This window comes from Eleutherodactylus coqui, chromosome 1 (assembly GCF_035609145.1).
Source record: "Eleutherodactylus coqui strain aEleCoq1 chromosome 1, aEleCoq1.hap1, whole genome shotgun sequence".
Classification (NCBI taxonomy): Eukaryota; Metazoa; Chordata; class Amphibia; order Anura; family Eleutherodactylidae; genus Eleutherodactylus; species Eleutherodactylus coqui.
In genome coordinates this window covers 394,390,890-394,412,949 of record NC_089837.1, presented here as the reverse complement: position 1 = coordinate 394,412,949, position 22,060 = coordinate 394,390,890, and the positions used below count along the sequence as shown (strand labels likewise).

General features: G+C 42.2%; 1 protein-coding gene across 1 annotated transcript in view; it reads right to left on the bottom strand.

Annotated features, from left to right (window-relative positions):
- EFNB2 (ephrin B2) overlaps positions 1-22,060 on the bottom strand; it is a 46,637-nt gene that overhangs the window by 6,033 nt on the left and 18,544 nt on the right. The window contains exon 2 of the mRNA XM_066580011.1: positions 20,037-20,317. Coding sequence (XP_066436108.1) covers positions 20,037-20,317 — 281 coding nt within the window. The remainder of the gene's footprint in view (positions 1-20,036; positions 20,318-22,060) is intronic.

Here is a 22,060-nt window from a genome sequence, read left to right as displayed (position 1 = left end):
TGGACCCGATGACCCTGGAGATCCCTTCCAACTCTACGATCCTATGATTCTATGAGACAGCTCCTTACATCTTGAAGTGGTCTGGTATTGCAAGCATAGTTCTCGCTGATTATGGGGGCTGTGCCTGCAATACCACCATAGGATAGATCAGTTTTTGTTTGAGCTTTGAGAACATTAAGTTGGCAACAGATGTACTACGGTTGTTTTTTCCTACGTTGGCCAAAAGATTAAACCTATTGTACTTAGGTTTGTAGGAAAGTTTGCAGTCTGGCTTTAAAATGAGGAACTCAGCATATCATTACTTCACTTATCGAGGTTTGTGCCCTCACATGTGCTTTTTACTATGGGGTTTTGATTGCCACGGTAATTGCGGTTGAATGTTCCCATTAACTTCAATGGGGCCTCGTACACTTGTGCTCAAATGTGGCGTTTTCTAATGCTGCTATTTGAGTGTTGTCTGCTCTACTCTGCCGCGTTTTCATGCTTAACGCACCTCACCCATCACAATAATTGGGTGCATTACACTGCTGTTGAACGTGGTGTCCTTCATCCGAAAACGGTTTTGCTCACACTGTGCGAATGGCCTTAGTATGCTGTGTTATTTTATTTATTTTTTTACTCGATTTGATTTGCCAATAGGTATCAATCTGAAATCCACAAACATGAATGCTCGGGTCCACCAAATGTGCTCCTTTCACTATAGGTGGGGGGTAAGCTTATTTATTGTGATTGACAAGACTGAAAACCATGACCCTTGTCCTCCCCTTATATGAGAAGTTTAGACCTGATAGCCAAAAGGATCCTATTAAAAAGTAGTATGAAGATGAAATAAGAAAAAAAAAAAAACATCCCCCCCCCCCCCCCCCCCAACAGTCTACGGGTAGCTATATTCATTAGAAAACTTAGAAGTTTAGAAAATGACGACATGTATGTAATGAAGTCATTTAGTTGTCGGGATGGTGATGGGGGGGGGGCGCGCGCGGTGATAGACATGTTATCAGCAGAAACCAACATTCTGGATCTGAAACAGTCTATGGTTATATTTACATAAACCGTTCTATATCTTTCGTCACCACCAGTTTGTATGTATCTGATAACAGTATAGTTTGGGAGAAAAAAACTGATTTGTATTTAATCACACAATACTTTGGCTGTAGAGGAAGACGCTTATTCCAAATCCGCCAATTGTCCAGACACTCCATTGTATAGTTCCAGCACGCTTGTACCACCCATCCATCTATTGTATATATGCCACTACTTCACAATGCCCATGAATCTCTACCGTGCCCATGTGTGTACTTAAGGCTTACATGTGCAACAACTCTGTACAGGGTTGCTTTCTTTAACATGCAGGTATGCCAATACACTCCTGTGATGTCTCCCTTTAATACCGGCTCATCAAAACTTATTCCAAGCACTTTAAGGGGAAAAAAAAAAAAGTTGTAGTAATCCAATATAAGAGTACATCTGACAGCGTGACACCAGAACACAAGGCTCACAAAATAATGGAGACATAGTTGTATTTTTTTTTTTAGCGGAAACAAAAATCAATAGCAAGCAGCAGCCCCAGACATAAATCAAATGTGTCTTTGATAAAAGTGTTTTTTTTATAACCTATTTGCCGATGTACTGGCAAGTTGGAGGAGGAAGGTGCAGAGAAACTAAAAGCTGAGCCGGAGCCATGTCGAAGCATTTTTGCCTTAATTGTAATGTAAGCTGCAGGGTGCTCCGTCCTTTGTCCGCCACCAAATGTATTAACTACCGAATAGACCGCCGCATCTTGTCTGGGGCTGTCCGGCTCACATTCTAGATTTCAAGGGTGACTTGCTAGCAAGTGTATGGCACAGGAGGAGTTAATCTGACCCAATATTTTGTAACACACCTATAGCTTAGTTTATTATAGAAGCGTCAGGATCTAATTCGAGCTAGGAGCCTCATGTAATAGAATGCCAACATAAATCTGACTCAAGCAAGCATTTCTCTATCTGAAAAGGCTTCCGCTTCGGGACTATAAAAACAGCTTGTTCTGTGCCGTTTCATCAATAATATTAGTGCATACTATTTTAGTATTACTATTACTTAAATTTTTAATGTTCCATTTGACAAAGGCCTTTGTGTCAAGTACTTTTTGCATGTCACGGTTTTTTTTTTTGCCTGATCTCCTGGAGGTTCCGAAAATAGCTGTGGGCACTGCAAAGCTCATCTTCAAAATGAAGCATTATCTTGTAGTATTGCAAAAGGCCAAAGCCACATTACACCCTTAATTAAAACTGACTACTTGTAACAACCTCTGTAGGGAAATTCGGAACACCAGCAATTTGGATGAATTCCTTTGCTTCCTATTCAAAGCACAATAAAGGCTTTTTATTAAGCAAACACATGAAATGACTGGAAGGCCTTTCGGATATTGAAGGGGTATTCTCTGTGGCCATTTTGTATTCAAAGCAGATGACAATGACATTTAAAGCAAACCCTTTAAATCGAATAGTCAAATCACCATAGAAACCAATCACAGGGAGCAGCTATCAGGCGACCATATTTACATTTCAAGACATTAGAATGTTAATAAAAAAGGTATCAAAAAGTCACTCCGGAACATTTCAACAGGATTAGCTTTGCCGGAGGCACTAGAAAAACATTGCATTTCATTTACATTTTATTCACCAAAATGTTACTTGGTTTTCTAAATCATGTTCCCCAAATCAGTTAAGAGAAGTCTGGCTCATGCCCCCAAGGGCTAAATGAAGTTAATTCAGGCAAACACTAAACATCATGTACAGTATAATATACTGAAAAAAACCTGTTTATATAACCGGGCATTATTGTAGTACAGAGCATTCACAGATCTATTGTTATGGGAGACAGTCAGCAAGTTTGTAGACTGTGTGCCTCTGCTTAGCAGATCTCCGGTAATGTACTAGGAAAGTCTGATGTGCGACACTAGGAAGTCACCGAATTAAGCGGGGAGTTTTAACCCTCTCCAATCCAATTTGTTTCCTGGTTTTCTTAGGGGGCTTTTTTTATTCTGCCGTTATACAACGGCGCTATAAGCTGGTTAAAGCCAGTACTGCATGAGGTGACATGTTGGATTGGCTCCGACAGCAGAGAGGCTGCCAATATACAGTAAGAGAACCCCAACGGAAATCTCCCAACATCGGAGCTGTACAGCCTTAAATCATAATGTCTTCAGATGTAAGACAATGGATTGGAAAGGGTAAAGAAAAAAAACAACAAAACCATGGTTTAAAAAAAAAAAAAAAAAGCAAAATTTGTTCCAAAGTGACAGCAGCAGTCAAGCAACATTCATTCACCAACTAATCACTGGCCATTGATGTACAGATTCCTACCATCGAGGAGTGGCTACACGAGGGATTCATAAAACCTGGTCAGTTTTGGGATTGAGCTGGACAGGCAAGTATGGAGTTCGTCCGCCCCCCCCCCCCCCTCCTTCATCGGTCCCCTGTATTTCTTCAGACCTCAGAAAGCCCCTTTAACTGCAGTAATCACATTCTTACATGACACAGGGAAATGTGACAGAAGAAAACATGATACATTATGAACTCAACCTCATCAAAAAGAAAAAAAAATTAGACAGCAATTACCACAATTATCTAAATATATTTAAAATCAAATAAAAACAAGCAATGTATACAAATTGATGCCGCATGATGGAAAAAATAAAAATAAATGTCCAATGTATGAAATCAATAAAACCATACAAGTTGTTGTGCGTTGGTATAACGTGTTTTGTTCGCAGAATACACTACCAATCTCCCATAGGCAGCCATGTTGCCTCTCACACGAACTGAAGAAAGTACACGCAAGAAAAATCACAGCATGTTTTTTCTGTACATATACGCCAAGATAGTACATGGAGATTGTGTTCGGTTCATTGTGCAGTGCTAGGCCAAATATACCAAAATGTGCATGTAGAAAAAAGGGCAATCTTTTTAGCCTGGGTTCCCACAGGACGGAAATGCTGCAGTTTGGCTGCACCAACAAGCAGTGAGATTTCCGCTAGAGAGCCGCAGTTTCAAAACCTGCAGCATTTCACCGCAGGTTGTGGAGCGGTTCGGCCGATAGCATTCAGTTGTGGCCTTCTCTCCCCATAGAAAGGAGTAAAGCCTTAATGGGGGGGGGGGGGGGGGGGGAAATAGCATGCTGCGACTGTCAATTCTGCACTGCATCGCCAGATTCACCGCGATGGATTGGCTGCCCCCCACGTGGATAAGATTTTTGCAAACTCGTCCACATGGCTGGCTAATCCCAGGATTAGGAGCCGTGGGCGGATTTGCCGCACGGAATTTCCGTGGCAAATCCATCCCATGTGAACCCAGCCTTAAAGTGCAAGAGTGTCTAAAGTAGTGTTATGCATGAGACAAAAAGGGAAATTGAATATAGTAGGAGAGAGCCCATTAGGGGAAACAAGGAATGGGGCATCCAAAACATAAAAAGTGAAACATTATAAGATATGAAACGGTATAGTGAATCCAAAAAACAAAAGGTTACCATTCTATTACACATGCATTCAATTTTATATTGTAGCACGTGCTAATAGACTGGTTTCCCATTTTGGGTGGCCCATGTATATGAGAAAAGGAAGGATGTTTCTCTACAATGCATATACTTCTCTGGATGTTGCTCTACACTACTGTACCAGGCAACTTCAATCATGGGTACAGACTATATAAGGCTGACAATACTGTGGTTTCAGTACCCGAGGAAGCTGTGTGCACATACATGTGGGAGCCCAGCTTCTCACATCACCTTAGGCTGGGGTCATACGAACAAGCGGATATCCGCAGCAGATCGCCAAAACAAATTGCGTATGGCCACATATACGTGCAGGTTTCCCATGCGGATGTACAATTAAGGAAGCAGGAAATGACATCAGGAAGTAGCCCAACCCCCTGGAAACACCCTTTTATCACTAAGGCAATCACCCAGGTGACGTTTTCTTGTGCAGTTGGGGTGAGGGGTAGGTGGTACATTTCTTTGGAGGTAGTGGTTGGTAGTAGAGATTTAAAAAAAAAAAAAAAGGGGGGGGGGGGCCCTCAAAATTGCACCATTGTTGTAGCATGTTATTTTTACAGTGTTCACCATTCAGCAAAAACAGAACTATCACAGCGATTATGCTGGGCGGATCCAGATAAGAGTTTATATAGATTTTATATTTAAAAGCTTTTCTATTGTGCAGAAGTAGTAAAGTAAAATCGAATCAGCATCGCCATGTTCTAAGACCCATAACATTTATTTTTCCAGCAATGGTGCCATGTGAGGGTTTGTTTTTTGCAGGAAAGGTTTATTGGTATCAGTTTAAGGTACATGTGGCTTGTAGATTGGATTTTTATTACATTTTTTTGTAGGCGAGCAAAAGAAAAAAAGCAACTCTGGCATTACTTTGAAAATATTTTATCGCACATTGTGAATGCATGAAAAAACATTGTCTGGGTCATCGCAAACGCGGTAATACCCATTAGGTGGTGCATTTTAAAAAATTTGAGGGGTATTTTATCCACTTAAAATGAGTTTTTGTGGATTTTCAACTTTACAGGAATTTAAATATTTTTTAGTCTCAAGATGACTTGAAGACATGATCGTTCGACCACTAGTAATACTTCATTACTCGTGTAGTGCATTCTACTAAGCCCATGACAGCAGCCAATTACTCTGCCAAAAGCAGGGTTTCATAGACTTGAGTTACATGGCAAACAGTCCTTATCAGGCTTCCAGCTGCCATGGGAACCCATTGGTACCTTGCAATTGCATTGCAGGATGCCAAAGAGCTCAATCTCCTCCTGGCATCTGCTTATGTATTACCCCAGAGTTGGGGTCCCACAGCACTACTGAAACCACCTAATATAATGCATGTGGATATGGTTATTTATGTGTAATTATGTGTGTAGAACAGTGAAATTATATGTATTGTGTTAAATGGTTGATAATGGGTTAACGTTTAGTGTTGCTCCTATCCAACACTGCATGACTTTGTAGAATACACCCTAACCTGCTCCCACACCTGTCAGTTACCCATAGTTAGATCAGGGATTGGTTAGTCAGTATTGCCCTAGCCCAAGATTAGTAAGGGGGAGGAGTATAAAAGACAGGGCAAGGGTGGGGTTAGCGAGTCTAGTCCTGAAGCTGATAGAGAAGACAGCCAGAGATAGACCGGGACAGTCCAAGGAGAACATCTACCATAGCCGGTGTGGTGGGAAGCAACATCGAAATGCGACTACTAAACCAAGTTTGTTGGAGAAAGTTCATGGAGGAAGAAGGAAAGAAGGAACAGACAGCAAGACACCAATTAACCCTTCACATTCCCAGCCACTAACTCCATCTATTGGCAATGATGCATATGGAGTCTGATCTAAAATATATCACTGTGCAGAGAAGGTTGTAATTGTGCACATGGGATAAAGATTCATCTCTACAAAGAGTTAACTTGCTTTCACCCTCTAAAGTCTGCTTCCTGAAGTACTTCCCATCATCTGCACTGAAGTACCACACAACACTCCGGGAGGGCAAGGACTGTTTTCCTCATTTTTGTTTAGTTATCCAATTTTATATTATTTCTGCCTGAAACTGGTCCCTACCCTTATACAGGCTGACGCCACGACAAAACATCTTACCCTAGCAAACTCCGTGGGTAGCAGGTTGCAACAACTATCCATTTTTTATTTTATTTATATATTGTTTTTACCACTGGCTGTAGTCTGACCCTAGACTGGCATTTTTCCACTCTGCCAGGAAGAGCGGCAGAGCCACCATAACTACCATCTTATTTTTGCCCTGCTGCCAAGTACCTCCTAAGTCTGGGTGGCTGCATCTAGGTTTTGGCATCACGAACAGGATGATGAGCTTCTGTGCTTTAAGCCAGTATTCACACAAAATGTGTTTTTGATGCGTTTTTCCTGTAAACTAGAGTTGGGTTATATGAGTGAACCATCCTCTGACCCTGCATCTAAGACAAGTTCCAGATCAGCCCTCTGAGCCTTAGAGAGGAAAGGACAAGATCTTGGATCCTCTGAATTCATTTACCTAGTACAGCAACGTATCCCTGGAAGTAAAGAATGTGTCTCAGTGCTTAAGTGACTGTAAAATCATGTAAGCACATGAAAGTTAATCTTGAAAATCTGGATGTCAGAATGTGGATAACAGTGAAGAGAAGTAACTTTATTTAAGTAAAAGTTGGAGTATTATAAAAGCGATGTATACTGTAATTAAGGACTGTTCACCATTACGATAATGCTCAATGCGGCAGTACAAATGAGGCCTGTCAAATTCATCTGTGCCAGAGTCTCACAAGATGGCATTGAAAGGCAGGAAAATTATTGTCTAGTTATCTTCTTCATAGGAAAGCCAGCGAACACCCCGCAGGGAGAAAAGGCCGTAAAAGATTACTGTCATTAAAGTATGGGGGTGCCCAACCCCCACAGTGGAACACAACAGTGTAGCCAGCTAAGCCACACCCCTGGGTGGTCCTGTTTTCCATGGTCGCCCAAGTACCTGCTGGGCGCGGTTAGTCTTGTTTCCAGCCAGCGAAAGAACTGCATTCCAGAACCAAGAGATTCTACAGCTACTCAGCAAAATGTCCTGCAGAGGAGTTCCGGCAGGGTATCCTCCAGTGGATGTTTAGAGATGAGCCAGAGGTTCTGGTCTGCTGCAGAACAAGGAGGAGCCAAGCCACCAAGAGACATATGTGCAAGTTTAGGGCTATTAGGTCAGGCATATTGCTATCACTAAGGTGTTAAAGTGCTGCGATGAGTCACATTGTTGCAAGTCATCTTGTTTCCTTTTGATTTTAAAGGCTTTTAGTATATTGTGGTGTCCACTTTGTCTATAATAAACTGTTATTTTTGGATGTGTGCAAATTTGTAAATCATTTTTCTCTTGAACACCTTTGGTCTGATACATGTGTAGCATTCCAACTTTGAATTCACTGTGGTGCCAGACATTCGCTTAAATTTCCCTATGTCGGACAAGGCTGTTGCAGGAGGTGAAGACCAGTAGGGAGCTGAGCGAATACAGTGGTGGGAACAGCCTTTTTTTGAACATTTCCCACCATTGAGCTGGTATGAACAATTCTTCTCTGCCTGGATAAATACGCTTATGGCTGAGGCTCGTTTACATCCAAGTAGAAGATAATCAGCCAAGAATTTTTTTATTTTTTAGTGAGATTTTACCACTCTTAAGAGCTGTGAAGTATGTGGAAAAAGGTTTTGCTTTGAATCCTTCAAAAAACCATTTTCCGTGATCTTCTGCTGCACATTTAATGGATTTTGTTTTCAATTTAGATGTTAGTTAAATGCTTAAAACTTGTCAGAAAGCTCATTTAAAGCTAAAATGAATTAGTCATTTGTGTTGATGCAGCAGCTTGCGCCGAGGCACGGTGATGAGGCGCGTCAGAGGGAAATGCTTCTTGAGAGTATCCATATTAATTCTACAATGACGGATATCTGTTCTCTCAATAGCTTATCCCCCTCATTCAAAGAGAGAAAGCGCTTTAATAACACAACACATTAGGAGGAGATTTGCCCAATTTGCGTTATGGTTTCAGTGGATTGGGTCTTTGTCTCCATCATAAAACCAGAACATTAATTTCCTGCCATTTAAAAGGAAATTAATATTCCAAACTTTGTTTTCACAAATGTTATAGCCAAAAACCTAAAAAGCAAATGCAAAATGGAACGTGCAATTTCTAATGCTCCAGGCTGAAAGCTGTTCCTACTTTAAGAGCATTTGCTCCAATTATTTTATCATTTGCTCTTGGCTTTTGTTGTCCTAGGAACAAAGTGCTACTGAATTTCTAATTTATGGAGCCTGGTGAGAATGTTAACATGAGGAATGTGAGCTTTCAAATTTGAATCCCAAGGCTTCAATAAAGGTAAGATCGCCTAATGTCCTCATTAGGTCTCTTTTTAAGAACCACATGATGCAAATGAAAGATGTGCGAAATATCTTTATCATTCTTTGCCTGAATCTTTTAGGTACAGTTTGTAATGGTTGGAATGTTCTACAGAAGTTTACTTTAAGCCCCCAAATGGCAGAAGGATAGTGACCTGGCAACTGCTCCGTGTGGCCATTGCCAACATATGGCACAGTTGGCCTACTGGTCATACATGAAGCCCTGCTGACATCGGGAAGGCAAGTGCTTCAGTTTGCTGCACATTTGGCCAACAACATTGTTACCTACTTTAAAACACTTTCATCTTCAGCAAGACTGGGCAAGAAACCAAACGGCAAGAACAAGACTCAGTTATGGCTTAAAGGGGTGAAATATGTGTAAACATGCAGTAAACAAATAGGCTGCCACTGTGCCCCATACCACCGCTCCCGGTCTCCACTTTGACAGGCTTCCCCAGCTGCTTTACCAAAAGGTCACTAGCACTGCAGCCAATGGAGTCCTGTAAACTGCATCCTGTAAATAAACCGTAGTGGAGAACCAAGCACTGGTGCAGGACACAGCAGGGGGAGCAGAGTACATATGTCTACTTGCTTTACTGCATGCAGAACAGAAAAAAAACCATGGAGAGGTGAACCTTGGAAGACACCCTAAAAGGCCCGAGTCATATTTTTATTAAGTAGCTAATCAAATATCACACTGCTAAGGCTATGAAGTAAATACAAATTAGAAAAAGCTAGGGTATGGTGTTACCCCATTAATGAAGTTGTGCTAGTAGAATCACCAATGGTATAAAAGGAATCTTTAAAGGGGTTTTGTCATTCGAACAAGACACTGTACATCAGCTGGGCCCTGTCATATACACCCACCCCTTCTGGAGCCACAGGACACAGCTGACAGCTGGCATCAGTGTTGACTTCCGGGTAGACTGCTGGGTGGAAGCACACGACCGTTGCAGTCACGTTCCCAAACTCTTGGCATCATGGTGCCCAAGATATGAGTGCTGATGCCAGAAACACTGGGGCTCCAAAAGAGGAAACTAACCCTTATTTATTTTAGGCAAGGCCCAGCTGGAGAGGGTAGTTTTCTCTAATGACAAAAACCCTTTAAGGAGAACCAGGGAGGTACCATGTTTCAAGAGGTTATGCCTTCTCAGACACCCAACAGTGTCCAGGGTGGCCAGGGGAGGTTTTGATGGCTGCCAGTGGTGTGCAATAAGTGGATCCTAAGGCTAGGCCATCAATACGAGGTTGAACTCCTGATACTCCTGCTGCTCAAGATTAGAGTGGCTGCAGCACTCCAGTGAGTGCAACATCTTCCTTCATTACAAGGCATAGCTCCACCTATTTTGCAGTGTCTGCGCCTGGTACTACAGCTGTAGCTCAGTCCCACAGCCACTACAAAGTATATAGTAAATTGGGCATAGTGCTTCAGCCAGATAATTAGCAGGGGTGTTGGAAGATTCTCATACCCACCATTGTACTAATCACCTATCCCAAGCCTAGGCCATCGGTATTAAAGGGCTTATCTGGAACTATACTACTGATGACCTATCTTCAGGACAGGTCTTAAAGGGATTGGCTGGGTTCACAGTTCGTGATCCCTACCCATCAGCTGATTGAAAAGGCCATGCCACTCCAGTGGGTACATCAGGCCTGTGATGTCACATACATAGATCACATGGCTGAGAGCAGCTCTGTTCCATTCAAATGAATGAGACCAAGCTGCAATACTGGGCACAGCCACTATACAATGTATGGCACTGTGCCTCGTATGGACTGAAACATGCATCATTCCAATAAGCCGATCAGTGCAGATCCTGAGCTGCAGAAGCCAATCAACTATTGATCACCTAACCTGAGGGTAGGTCATTAGTAGTGTAGTGCTGGAAAACACCTTTTAAAATTCAATAAATTAGATACTCATTGAGAATATTTATCCAATAAGCCTTTGGCATTAGTTTTCATTTTTGATATCCAAAAAGTGCATTAAACACAGGTTGTGCGTAATGCAGTATAGGACTCAAACCGCATCCGTTGAGTTGATCATCTCTGCTGTCCGCACATACATGATCATGGAGGTAATTCCAATCTGCTGGGTATAATATTTGCTGCCTGGCCAATGGTGTGAAAAATCACTTGCTGCGGTCCTGCTAATTTCCAAGCCCTTGGATTGTTACACAACTCCTGTCGGTTTGGCCATTTACTGTATCTCTATATATCCGTTCCATTTAGTGTTAGAAATGCTAACTCAAATTGAAAAGCTATTGAATCAGCAGCTAAAACAGAAGCAGCAGGCACAATCTGTTTCTGGCTATGATTTTTATACAGTCCCCATGGAAGGGAAGTAATATTACATTTTAATATGTCTTCATTTGATCGTTATTACTCTACCTCCCAGGAGACTAAGCTGCTGCATAGATCTTGGCTGATTTTGGCCTATCAAGACAGTAACACTGCACTAATCACATGGAGCACCGAGCTGGCTGGGCTTTTTTTTCTTCTCTTCTACATATATTCACTGCTATGGCCTGAAGAAAACGCAGTAATAACCGCCAAGACACATCCTCGGCAGTTGATTGTTGCAGCCTAGATAGTCGAAGACATAGTATCTATTTTCTAATTACCGTCTATGTCATTTTTCCTACATTGGGCTCACACTACGTGGTAATTTAATCATAGTGTGAGATGAATTACCGGAGAGTTTTTAAAGCCTAGTTAAACGAATATTCATTTCTTCAGTCGTATCCGTTTGGGCTTTGCATGAGAGGGAGGCAAAGTGTAATAAACATCCCTCGTCTATGCAAAAAAAAAAAAAAAAAAATCCATTCTACTCGGAAAAAAAAAAAGCCTTTAGAATTACGCATTATTAAGAAGCAATCCTTATTGCGAGCTGTACTTGATCTAATGTCCGCCTCACAGGATTATCAAGCTCACAGCTCTTTTATCAAAGAAAATCCTTTGGCGGCAGGACCGTGCAAACACACTGGGGCTCCTTTCATGTGTCTGCCTGCCTTATAGTGCATTCTGCTGGCCTATCTGTGCAGCCCATCCATTAGCCTGTACTGTGTGAGCGCGGCCAGAATCATGCGCTAATGCAGTGTCACTCAGCAATTACATAATCCACTCCAACAGAGACAGACTTTGCACAGAGTGTTTTTATGGCAATATCCTATATGAAAAAGAAACAGAGCATGATCCCTTGCTAGGAAGGAATTATTCTAAGGAGCCTTAGTCAAAGCTGCACACAAGTCAGAGCAATGAGAGCTCAGTATGAATACTGGGACATTAGCACACAAGATGGCAGTCTCCGCAGCGTGGACGGTGTGTTTCTTCGGATTAGTTGGAGTCTATATTTTTGTATCCATTTGCCTCTAAGTGTTTGGCTATAATAATGCTGCCGTCAACTAGTCTGGTTACCCTTGTAGTAGGAGGACATCAAACTTATCGAGAGCCCTGAATGATAAATAATTTAGTACTTAGTGATCCATATCCCCCTTCTGTATCACTACGGCCAGGCTCACACAAGCGTAATTTCATTACATATAATAACGCTCAACTAATATGCAGTGTATGGAGTCAATGAAGATACATCGATTTTCATTGATCTAGTCATACTTGAGCATATTTATTGCATACAATTTGCACATAAAAAAGGGCAGTGGCAGTTTAAAATGGGCTTCTTCGCGCAAAAAAACCCAAAAAAAGTAGCACAGAAGCGAGTGTTTTTTGCATGCATGCCTGCACAAATACTGTGCGTATTTGTGCAGGCACCACTCATACACGTGCGGGGGGGGGGGGGGGGGGGGGGGGGGGGCGACAAAAAAAAAAACCCACACTGCCCAGATTTAAATGGCTAATTAGCCTAACGAAGTGCCGGTGATCGCAGTGTTGTGTGAATTTCCACGTGTGCAGACATACCCGTCTGCTGCTGCCCTTACAGACTGTTCTCTATGGGTGTGTAAAATACTCTGTACATAGACAATTCCATTATGTGTGGCGTTTATACACAATGTCACTAAGCAGCAGAGGGTGGAATTTGAAAAATAAGTGAAGTCAAAACTGCCTCTAACAGCGTGCGGGAGATACATTGCCATGGGCAGTGAAAAAAAAAAAAAAATTACGCTCACAGCGTTAAAAACACTGGTTTTACACGTAGTGTGAGCTGGGTCCAAGCAAACTTGTGTTGAGTCAGAGCTCCAGCCATTGTGGGATATAATCTCATGGCCCTCTTACACGGGCCAACAGATTTCCAAACAGCTGCACGAGCGCCAATGTCAGCCACTAAGGTAATGAGCTTTCGTTCAGTGTCTACAGAGACTTGCTGCTGGATTACGGGCTTCTCTCACAGCGCTTTTCCTATGTAAAGCGCCAATCGGCTAGCATAGAAGCCCGCAAGCCAACGAATAGGGATGTTTATGCATTTTCACTAATCGATTATCACGAGAAATGGTTCATTTGAACATGTAAATGGGCTCCAGTCAGCCAACTCCACCACATGCATGTATATTTCACAAAGGAGCGGGTAATAATTATCTCCTACGGGTCAGACAAGCTGGAGTCGAACACAGCCAATCCTTTTCCTCCCCTATATTCTGCAGTCTACGACTAGTCACCGGAGCCATGTACACATTGATGATCAGTCAGCCTTTGTTCTAAAGTAGTTGGAGTATTAACAAGTTAGCAGATCATCAAGAACTTACATTTTAGGGAAATGGCAAAAAAAAAAGGCTGAGACACGAAGAATAAAATCACACATTGTATACACACACTGACCACACAGTGACTTCATTGTTGCAATGCATGCACGATAGGAGCCACCAAAAGGACATTTTCTATCATTTCCAAAGAATAAAAAGCCATCAGTTTTAGCTACCAAATATCTAGGTTATAATCCAACCACGATTAGTTCACTTTTTCTAAAGATAAGTTTCCCTTTCAAAGCAAAGTGCACTGAAATCCCGTTCAATTATGCAAATACCACAGCCTCATGGAAGGCAAGCCGGCACCGGTAATCACGTACTGCAGCACTAATGCAGACAGCCATTAGCCAAGTCATAATGTACGGCCTTAAACATATACATGTGTCGGTGTACTGGAAGAAATTATATCCCCCGCGGCCGATAGTCATCTCAAGGTCAAGTCACTCGGATCTTACTCAACTATAGCAAAATATTGGCTTTTAAAGAGTGTCTACCGTTGGACACCATTTATATATAGTTAGCCAAATAAATCTGTTGCGTTCCTTATCTTGTACTGATCTACATCAATAGCCTGCATTATACATTCACAATGCTTCTTCATCCAGACCCAACATCTCCCAGCATGCCTTGCTGTTTCAAAGCTCGCACATGAGATCTGCATCCAGAGACCTCATTCACACAAGTGTGTGGAATTTTGGTACAGGAAGAGCTACTTTACCGCATGTGTATGTCCACATTCGTGTGATCCGTGTTGCATAACCCCACCACCACCTTGCTCAAAAACCTGATGAAGGGCCTTCCGTGAAATAGAGTATTGCACAATTTACCCTTTGGATGGATGCCTCTGCACAGTCTACAATGCTTTTCTATGCCATTGCACAGAGGTCAGAACACCACTTGCCCAGTGAATGCAGCCCTATGGATCAGTTGAGCATATATGGTGGGACCTTTCCCATATACTAAACCTATGATCTTAATGTAATGTGAACAGGGCTTTTATGAGTGCATCTTACACATGCATGCAGGGGTTTCTGGAGGGTCACGGCATTTAAGAGAAAGGCTGATCATGGGTGTAAACATTATTCTGGATTTCCTTCCAAGTAGTCCCATTGAGCACCTCTCCCTGGTCTGAAATGGCTGGTAACCATGAACTCAGAAAAACGTAGATACGAGTAAATCCGTTACATAGTGAAGACAAATGGCAGTCAGTTCCAGACATTCATTTTTAATATTCTTGATATTTTTTCATACAGAGTTCATTATGAACAGGAAAGTACTTGGTTTCCCCAGTTGTGACATAAGAACCCTTTCAAAGCGATCTGGATCATGAAGGGTTTCCTTCCAGAATGTTTGTGGCCAGAAGTGTTTAGTGGGAGCTCATGAATATTCCCACCTCCCCACTAATAGCAGTAGGACCTGTTCTGGGCCATTTTTATGGGGGAAAAAATTTCTGAAAAATTGTAATTTTCTACCCCACTTCTGTCCATCATAAGAGCACCATTATATTGTGTCTCGTCTGGCGGCCTTTCAATAACTATTAGGAACACTTTAAGTGGCTTGATTTAATGAGCACAGATTTCACAGGCCACAGGCAGTCTTCGTAAAGCACAGTTCGTCGCCATCCTTGCCGGTAGCAAAGTGTGACAAGGACACAAGTACCTTCCCAGGCCAGGGCCCCGATACGCCTGCATTTTCTCTAGATGATCAAATAGTCCTGACAGTAATAAATGGTGTCTCCTAGCAGACAAGGGAGGGCGTTCCCTTAGTTAAGCACGTAGTATACAATAATGATACTGGGGACGTGGAGGGGAGCGTCTTATTCATAGCCATGTCATTTATTCTAATTAGCATGCTTTTTTATTGCATATTTATGATTTGCACAGCATATTCCATTTAGGCAAGCGAGTTCTGGAAGGAACACGAAAGTAGGCCTCAGATCAGAGCGGAAATATTTGTTTTACTACCCAACTACAAGCTCATTTTCTTTCTGACTTCAGCCTGACTGAAGGGCATTCTCAGCAATACAAACTAAACCGTATTAAAATTTATATTTACTTTTTATGTTCTTGGCCGTTCCAAAGCAGTACTGGAGGGCTGGCATTAAAATGATTGGGCGATAGATAAAAGGAGCAATTAGCAGTACTTGGTAGAAGATGGAACAACTGCTGGTGCAAAAGGTGTGAACAGTTGGAGATAATGTGCCCAACATTATGGGGATATGGAGGACTGGCGCACAAGTCATTGAACCCAGCTCATGCGCCAATAGTTAGTACTTTTTTATTTTTAATGCAGGTCATGAAGGGCATCGTTTTTCCTTAAGGTGCATTTAGATGTAACTACTTTCGTAAAAAAAAAGTGAAAATTAGCAAAAGTGAATTGTTTGGTATAAAATGAGCCAAGACCCGGACTAATGAGAATCATGCACTTAACATTTAGTTTTAGTAGAACTAGAAATCAGCGTCTTGTTCAGTTCTTGCTGCGTTTAAACGCTCCCTGCTCAGTGCGGCACATGGGAATAGGTTAGTGTTCCACATTCCCAACAATGATCTTGCTGTCTAAATGGCTTGCATGAGTGTGAACAAGCTAGAAGTGACGTCACTTGCTCACTCAAATGAGAATCGGCTAGTCTAAAAGGAGCATTAAGGAGAGCACCAAGAATAGCATTTCCAACTCCAGTCCTCACGGGTCCCCCAACAGGTGAGGATTGCCTCAGTATGATGCAATTGTCAGAGCCTCAGACATTCCCACAAGTGGTTACTAAAGGATATCCTGAAAACATGACCTGTTTGAGTCCGTGAGGACTGGAATTTGGGCAACACCGGCCTAAAGGGTGTGAGGAGACTTATAAGGTCGTCCATGCTCCTCTGGGAAATAAGCTAGAGCAATGCCTCTACAGCGCCACCTATTGGAAGGCAGCGTTCCTGCAACTCAATTTCAAGGGTTTTAACAAACCTTGTAACAGACTGGGAAATGTGAGCCAAAGCTAGAATCTTTCCTAGTCTCAGTCTATAGGCCTCTAACTATCCAAGCCAAAAACCTGCTGTACACTAATGAGGGACAATCTCCAGAAGAAAACCATACACAGACAGCTGGTTCAGGGGTTAAGATTTTGGCTTACTGCAGTTACGCTACTCAACTATATGGTGAAAAAAAAAAAAAAAAAAACCTCGTCAGTTTGTGCTGATCGGATGAATTCCCTGGCCAACTAAGGGTCATGCTACAGGAAGATACACACGCTTGCTCTACTGGCACTAATTGCATGCAATGATATTAATGACCCAGTAATTGCGCTACAAGTGGCACTGAAGTGGAAAACATCATTTTAAGGCAGAGTTCATCTCTTGGTGGTGAGATTTTACCACTGACTGAGTTAATGCCAACTGACAGTTCGGAGTGTTTTCTGATCTGTAGTGTTATATTCCATTCTCATTGTAGAATAGCTGTGATGGACATGACGCCATTTACTTTGGCAGAGAGCAGCCCAGTTGTAACCCAATAAATGGCCTGGTTAGACTTTGCCCCCTCACTGAACCTTATTCCTTAGTGGAAGTCTGCTCTGTGCAATACACAATCTAGAGCAATTTTCTACATGCTTGGGCTAATGTACCTCATGCTTTTACATCAAAGCACTTGGAAATGCGGATTACAGAACAATGGTTCCATCTCCAGGAAGAGCCTTTCTAAAGAAAAATGTGGTCCTACTGAAGTAAAGACTAAATATGAGAAACAAAACAAGCAAAATAGTTGCCACTACTGCTGTAAAGTGACATGCTGCAAAGTTTTAAACCCATACAATTTTTCTTAAATGTTCAACATTTTAGGTTTCCCTTTCACATCTCGATTACCAACTTTACAAAATGTGGAGTGAATTTCAACTTGTGCCATCAATGGCTGCAAATTATATTTCAATTTTCTAAGGAAGTCCAAAAAGAATGGGTATAATTGAGTACTGTGTAAGAGCCGCTTCCTCAATCTGCAGTGAGCATTTTCACCCGGGAGCAGAAGTGGCGGCTTTCATTCCGTCTCGGCACTTAAGACATTGTTATGGAGTTCGGTAGCTACAAATGGAAACTATGAGACCTGGCCTGAACACTACAATACAGTCTAAGATTCATAATGCAAGTCATGAAAACATCTTGCCTTCGATCATCTAGAGGAGATCTTTATAATTCTCAAGACACAGTTGACCATCATATCACCTTCTAGTGAGTGAAGTTGAACTTTCCTAGACTGAACGTTTAGGGCAGAGTACTGTGGGAGCCCAAGTAGAATTGGTAATGCCAATGTAACAGCATGGCAGAATTACTCAGCCTCAGGTTGGTTGCAAGTCGCCAATAAAGCAGAGGTCCTTTTAGTTACCAGCCAGGCCCACCTCATTGCCTGATTAATCTGCAACCGCTTTAGAATATTGCAAGGCCAGTCTCGCACGAACACATTTGAATTGCAGATTCCGCAATAGACATCTGCATGTATGATACGCAGTAATATGCATAGACCTTTGCAGTTTTGCTCATACTTGCATGTGGGAATTGTGGATTCCACAAGTGTGTGTGTGTGGGGGGGGGGGGGGGGGGGGAGAAACAGCATGATTTTTTATTTTACACAAGTTGATAGGAGACCAAATGGTATATACAGAAAGCAGAAATTTGTGGGCAGACAATGCAGGACAGTTTGGGGAGCAACACCATTTAGACTGCTGCCTGCAAGCTCTGCTTATTCTTCTGGGTTCTTCCTGCAGAAGCTTTTTTTTTTTTTTTTTAAAGTGGTTTATACTACTCCCAAAAAAGTAGTATACACCAGCCAAGCCAAGAGAGCAACATCCCGTTCTGAAGGCATGACTCACGACAACACGAGAATGTCACCTGGGCGATAGAAGGGTGTTTCCAGGGGGTTGGGCAACCTCAAGGTCATTCCCTGCTTGCGTTCGTTCTTCCGTGCGGATGATACGCTGTACACCCATGCGAAAGACAATACGCAATTTGCTTCGGTGGTCATATGCAGGTCTTCCACTGGGGACATATGCTTGCGAACTCTGACCTGGTCGCATGAGCCCAGCCAAAAGCTGGTGTCACCATTTTTACCATGCATACAATCTTAGGCCTCATTCACATCTGCTTCAGAGGTTCTACTGAGAGTCTCCATGGCAGACGCTGCCAGGGTTACTGGAAAATAAAGCAGGACACTGCAGTTTTTGTCTAGTAAAATGGCAGACACCATGACAAACCCAACAGACCATCATACTCAACCGGTCCATAGGGTAGCACTGAAATATGGCATGTGGGATCCAGAACGCCCACCACTTTCATCCTTCTGATCACTGGTGTAACTATAGGGGATGCGGTTGCACCTGGACCCAGGACCTTAGGGGGCCCATAAGGCCTCTCTTCTCCACATAGGGAGCCCATTACTATGAATCAAGCATTATAGTTGGGGGCCCTGTTACAGGTTTTGCATTGGGGCCGAGGGGTTTTTAAGCTACACCTCTGCTTCTGATCCATTATTGAAGCAGAATGGCAGAAATGAAACCGCATATCTGAACGAGGCCTTACCTTGGTTTGGTAATCTGTACACATATATATTTCTAATTTTTGCACAAGTTTTTACAACAGTATACATTAGGTGTTTACTAAAACTTAACCGCCGATGTAATAAAACAAAAGGGATCTACGCTGACCGCGCTCCACTGCATCTCATAACTGGTTAAAGAATTAGATCGTTTGCATTGAAGCAAGAGGCCAATTAATTAAGGTTAGTTGAAACTGAAAGGGGGGAATAAAAGAAAAAACCTACAGGACAAAACATTTAGGGAACCCTACATATTTGAGTGAGCATGTCAGAATAAATGATCGTCTGACTGTAAGCTGAACTAATGAGGTCCGCATGCAAGCTGGAGGTTTTCAGGCGAATGTTTCCCGAGGCACTTCTTTACCCACTTCACAGGTCATAAAAGATGTTAGGAAGCCGAAAAATGATTATATTTCATGATAGTCTGGGCAGTACTTTCTAAAAGGTTAGTAACTGGGCTTTGAGGGCTGAGGTAATGAAAGTGTGTTTCTTGCTTTGCCGGCTTTGATCAGCTCTCGGCCTGCAAACCCATTTAAGGCAGCTAAAAAGCAGGGGACATAATGTATATTTCATAGCATTAGAGGCTATTCATTTCTACTCTGCTTCAAGCTCCTGGAGGAAATTCTGATACCTGGCTCTTACTGATCCAGTGGCATTTATTCCCTGTGCTTGCTGGGGGACCTAAATGATAATCTATTTTCAATATGAACCCACTCTTGATTTCTAGAAAGGGGATTATTCTGCTATATTCTCACTTCGTCCCCGATCAAGTTACCGGCAGACAGTAAAAGACATGCTTCACTCCGCACATAGCATTTGGTTCACAAAGTTAGAACTTGATGACAAACAGCAGCAAAATATACGTACATATGATGTAGTAGTCCCTGTTCCTCTGGAATTCCAGTCCCCAGAGATTTGGGCTGAACTCTTGAAATTTGATGGTAAATTTCACATCCTGGTCTGGTTTAGCACAGTTCAGCAAAGGTGTTCTGTCTTTTATAGTGCAGCTTTCTGCTTGCTCCTTGTCCACTAGGTAGACCTTGTAATACTCATATTGGCCAGTAGATTTAGAGTCCACTTTGGGGCAAATAATGTCCAGTTTATCTCCTATTTGCGGATACAATACCAGCCCTTGGCCAGGAAGGAATCTATTAGGGAAAAACAAAAATATTAATGTTAGTTAAAAGTAGGTTACATAAAACAACTAAATTGTATCTCTTTATATAAAAACATGTAAGCTTTCGTAAAGCAGACCTTCGTAAGGCCTCTTTCACACAGGCTCTCTTTACAACATTTAGTGGGCGTTTAAAAAACAGCTAAAAACTGTACTGAGCCCCGCAGTTTTTTCTTTTTTTTCCCCCAAAACACAAACGCCTGCTAGAGTGGCCCAAAGGCTCAGTTTAGCTCCAGAGGCAAAAAGGTGAAATAAAATAGAAATAACTGCATGTGATGGCTATCAACCTTTTCTCAACTTGGAACAGTGGTGGCTGGGACTTCTGTGATACATGGGAAGACACTTAACGGGGAGGGTATGGCGCATATAATTATATATATATATATTTTTTTTTCTTCACATCGTTACGTGGCTTGCACAAAAAGGCATGAATGGCTAGATTCAGCCGATTATACCACACATTTGCAGTTTCTGCCAAAGTTTCCCAAAACTACTTATCCCCACTGTGAATAAACGCTTGTTAGTTTTGCCACCAATTGTAGTCTGAAATGGCTAAAAATAAGGCATTTCAAGCATCTTGTCTCCAGCGTATGTCCAGCTTTAGCTAATATGCAGGGTTCCTGGAATCCATGGGAAAATTCACAAGAGCACCACCAACTATCACTTCATTTACAGTCCTGGGACCTCTGGCTCCATGCCACCACAACATCTGCACCCCTTATAGCCAGACCCTGGTTAAATTGGGTTGCCTATAATAGACCCTTTACTTATCAAAGCATTCACGTAACATCCAATATTCAGCCGTACATGTTAATTTTTTTAAAAGCACATTAAGTCATGCAGTAAGCATCTCCCACCTTCACAAGCCTATTTTTACCCTGGCTGAGAATGACTGAGTATTCATGTGTCTATTCCAAAGCTGTAGAATCATCTCCTTAACACATAGATTGCCATCCTCAGCACGATTGCCTTAGATTGCTGTCATGCACCGTTCTGACACTTTATATATCTCAAAACCCCCAAGGAACATCCGACTAGTCAACGTGACCTGATCGCTCTGAAATGTCCTAATGTCATTTCCATAATATTAAATACATAAGCTAAAAGTAAAAAAACTTCACAAAAAAAAAAAAAAAAAAGAATCATCTCAAATCGATTTGATTCCTTCGTCTCTACTTGAGTCATTCTTTGGAAGCCACACGGTGGACGCTGCACAGTGTGCCGGCTGAAGCCATCTGAGTGAAGCGTGATCTAATACTCGGACACAGTATGCCACAGTACAGCATCCACACTCGGAGCTTAGCCTCTTCATGTATTGCTTGCGGCAGAAAGCCTGTGGGAAATTGAAACAAGAGCCTTCTAATCAACATCCTTTGCGGAGCAAAAACATTAAACACCACACTTAGAAATCCCTACTCATTTGTAAGCAGCTAAGCCCGCAGGCTCATTAAAATATGAAATGCGGAGAACAAAGATTTTAGCCAGGAATCCCTCCATGGTGAAGCTTGAGAAGGCCACCAGGTAAGGTTTATTAATTGCTGGATCAATTCTCATGTCAGCTGAAAGGCTCCACGTTTGGCCTAGCAACTGAGGGTCAGGCCCCCGCGTATTTCATCTTCTGGCTTTATAGTTAAGGCTTTTGTTGGTTTACATTATGGCTAATCAAAGCTGAAGAAGAGCATTGCTTCTATCCCTGCAGCCATTATGTGCATCAGAC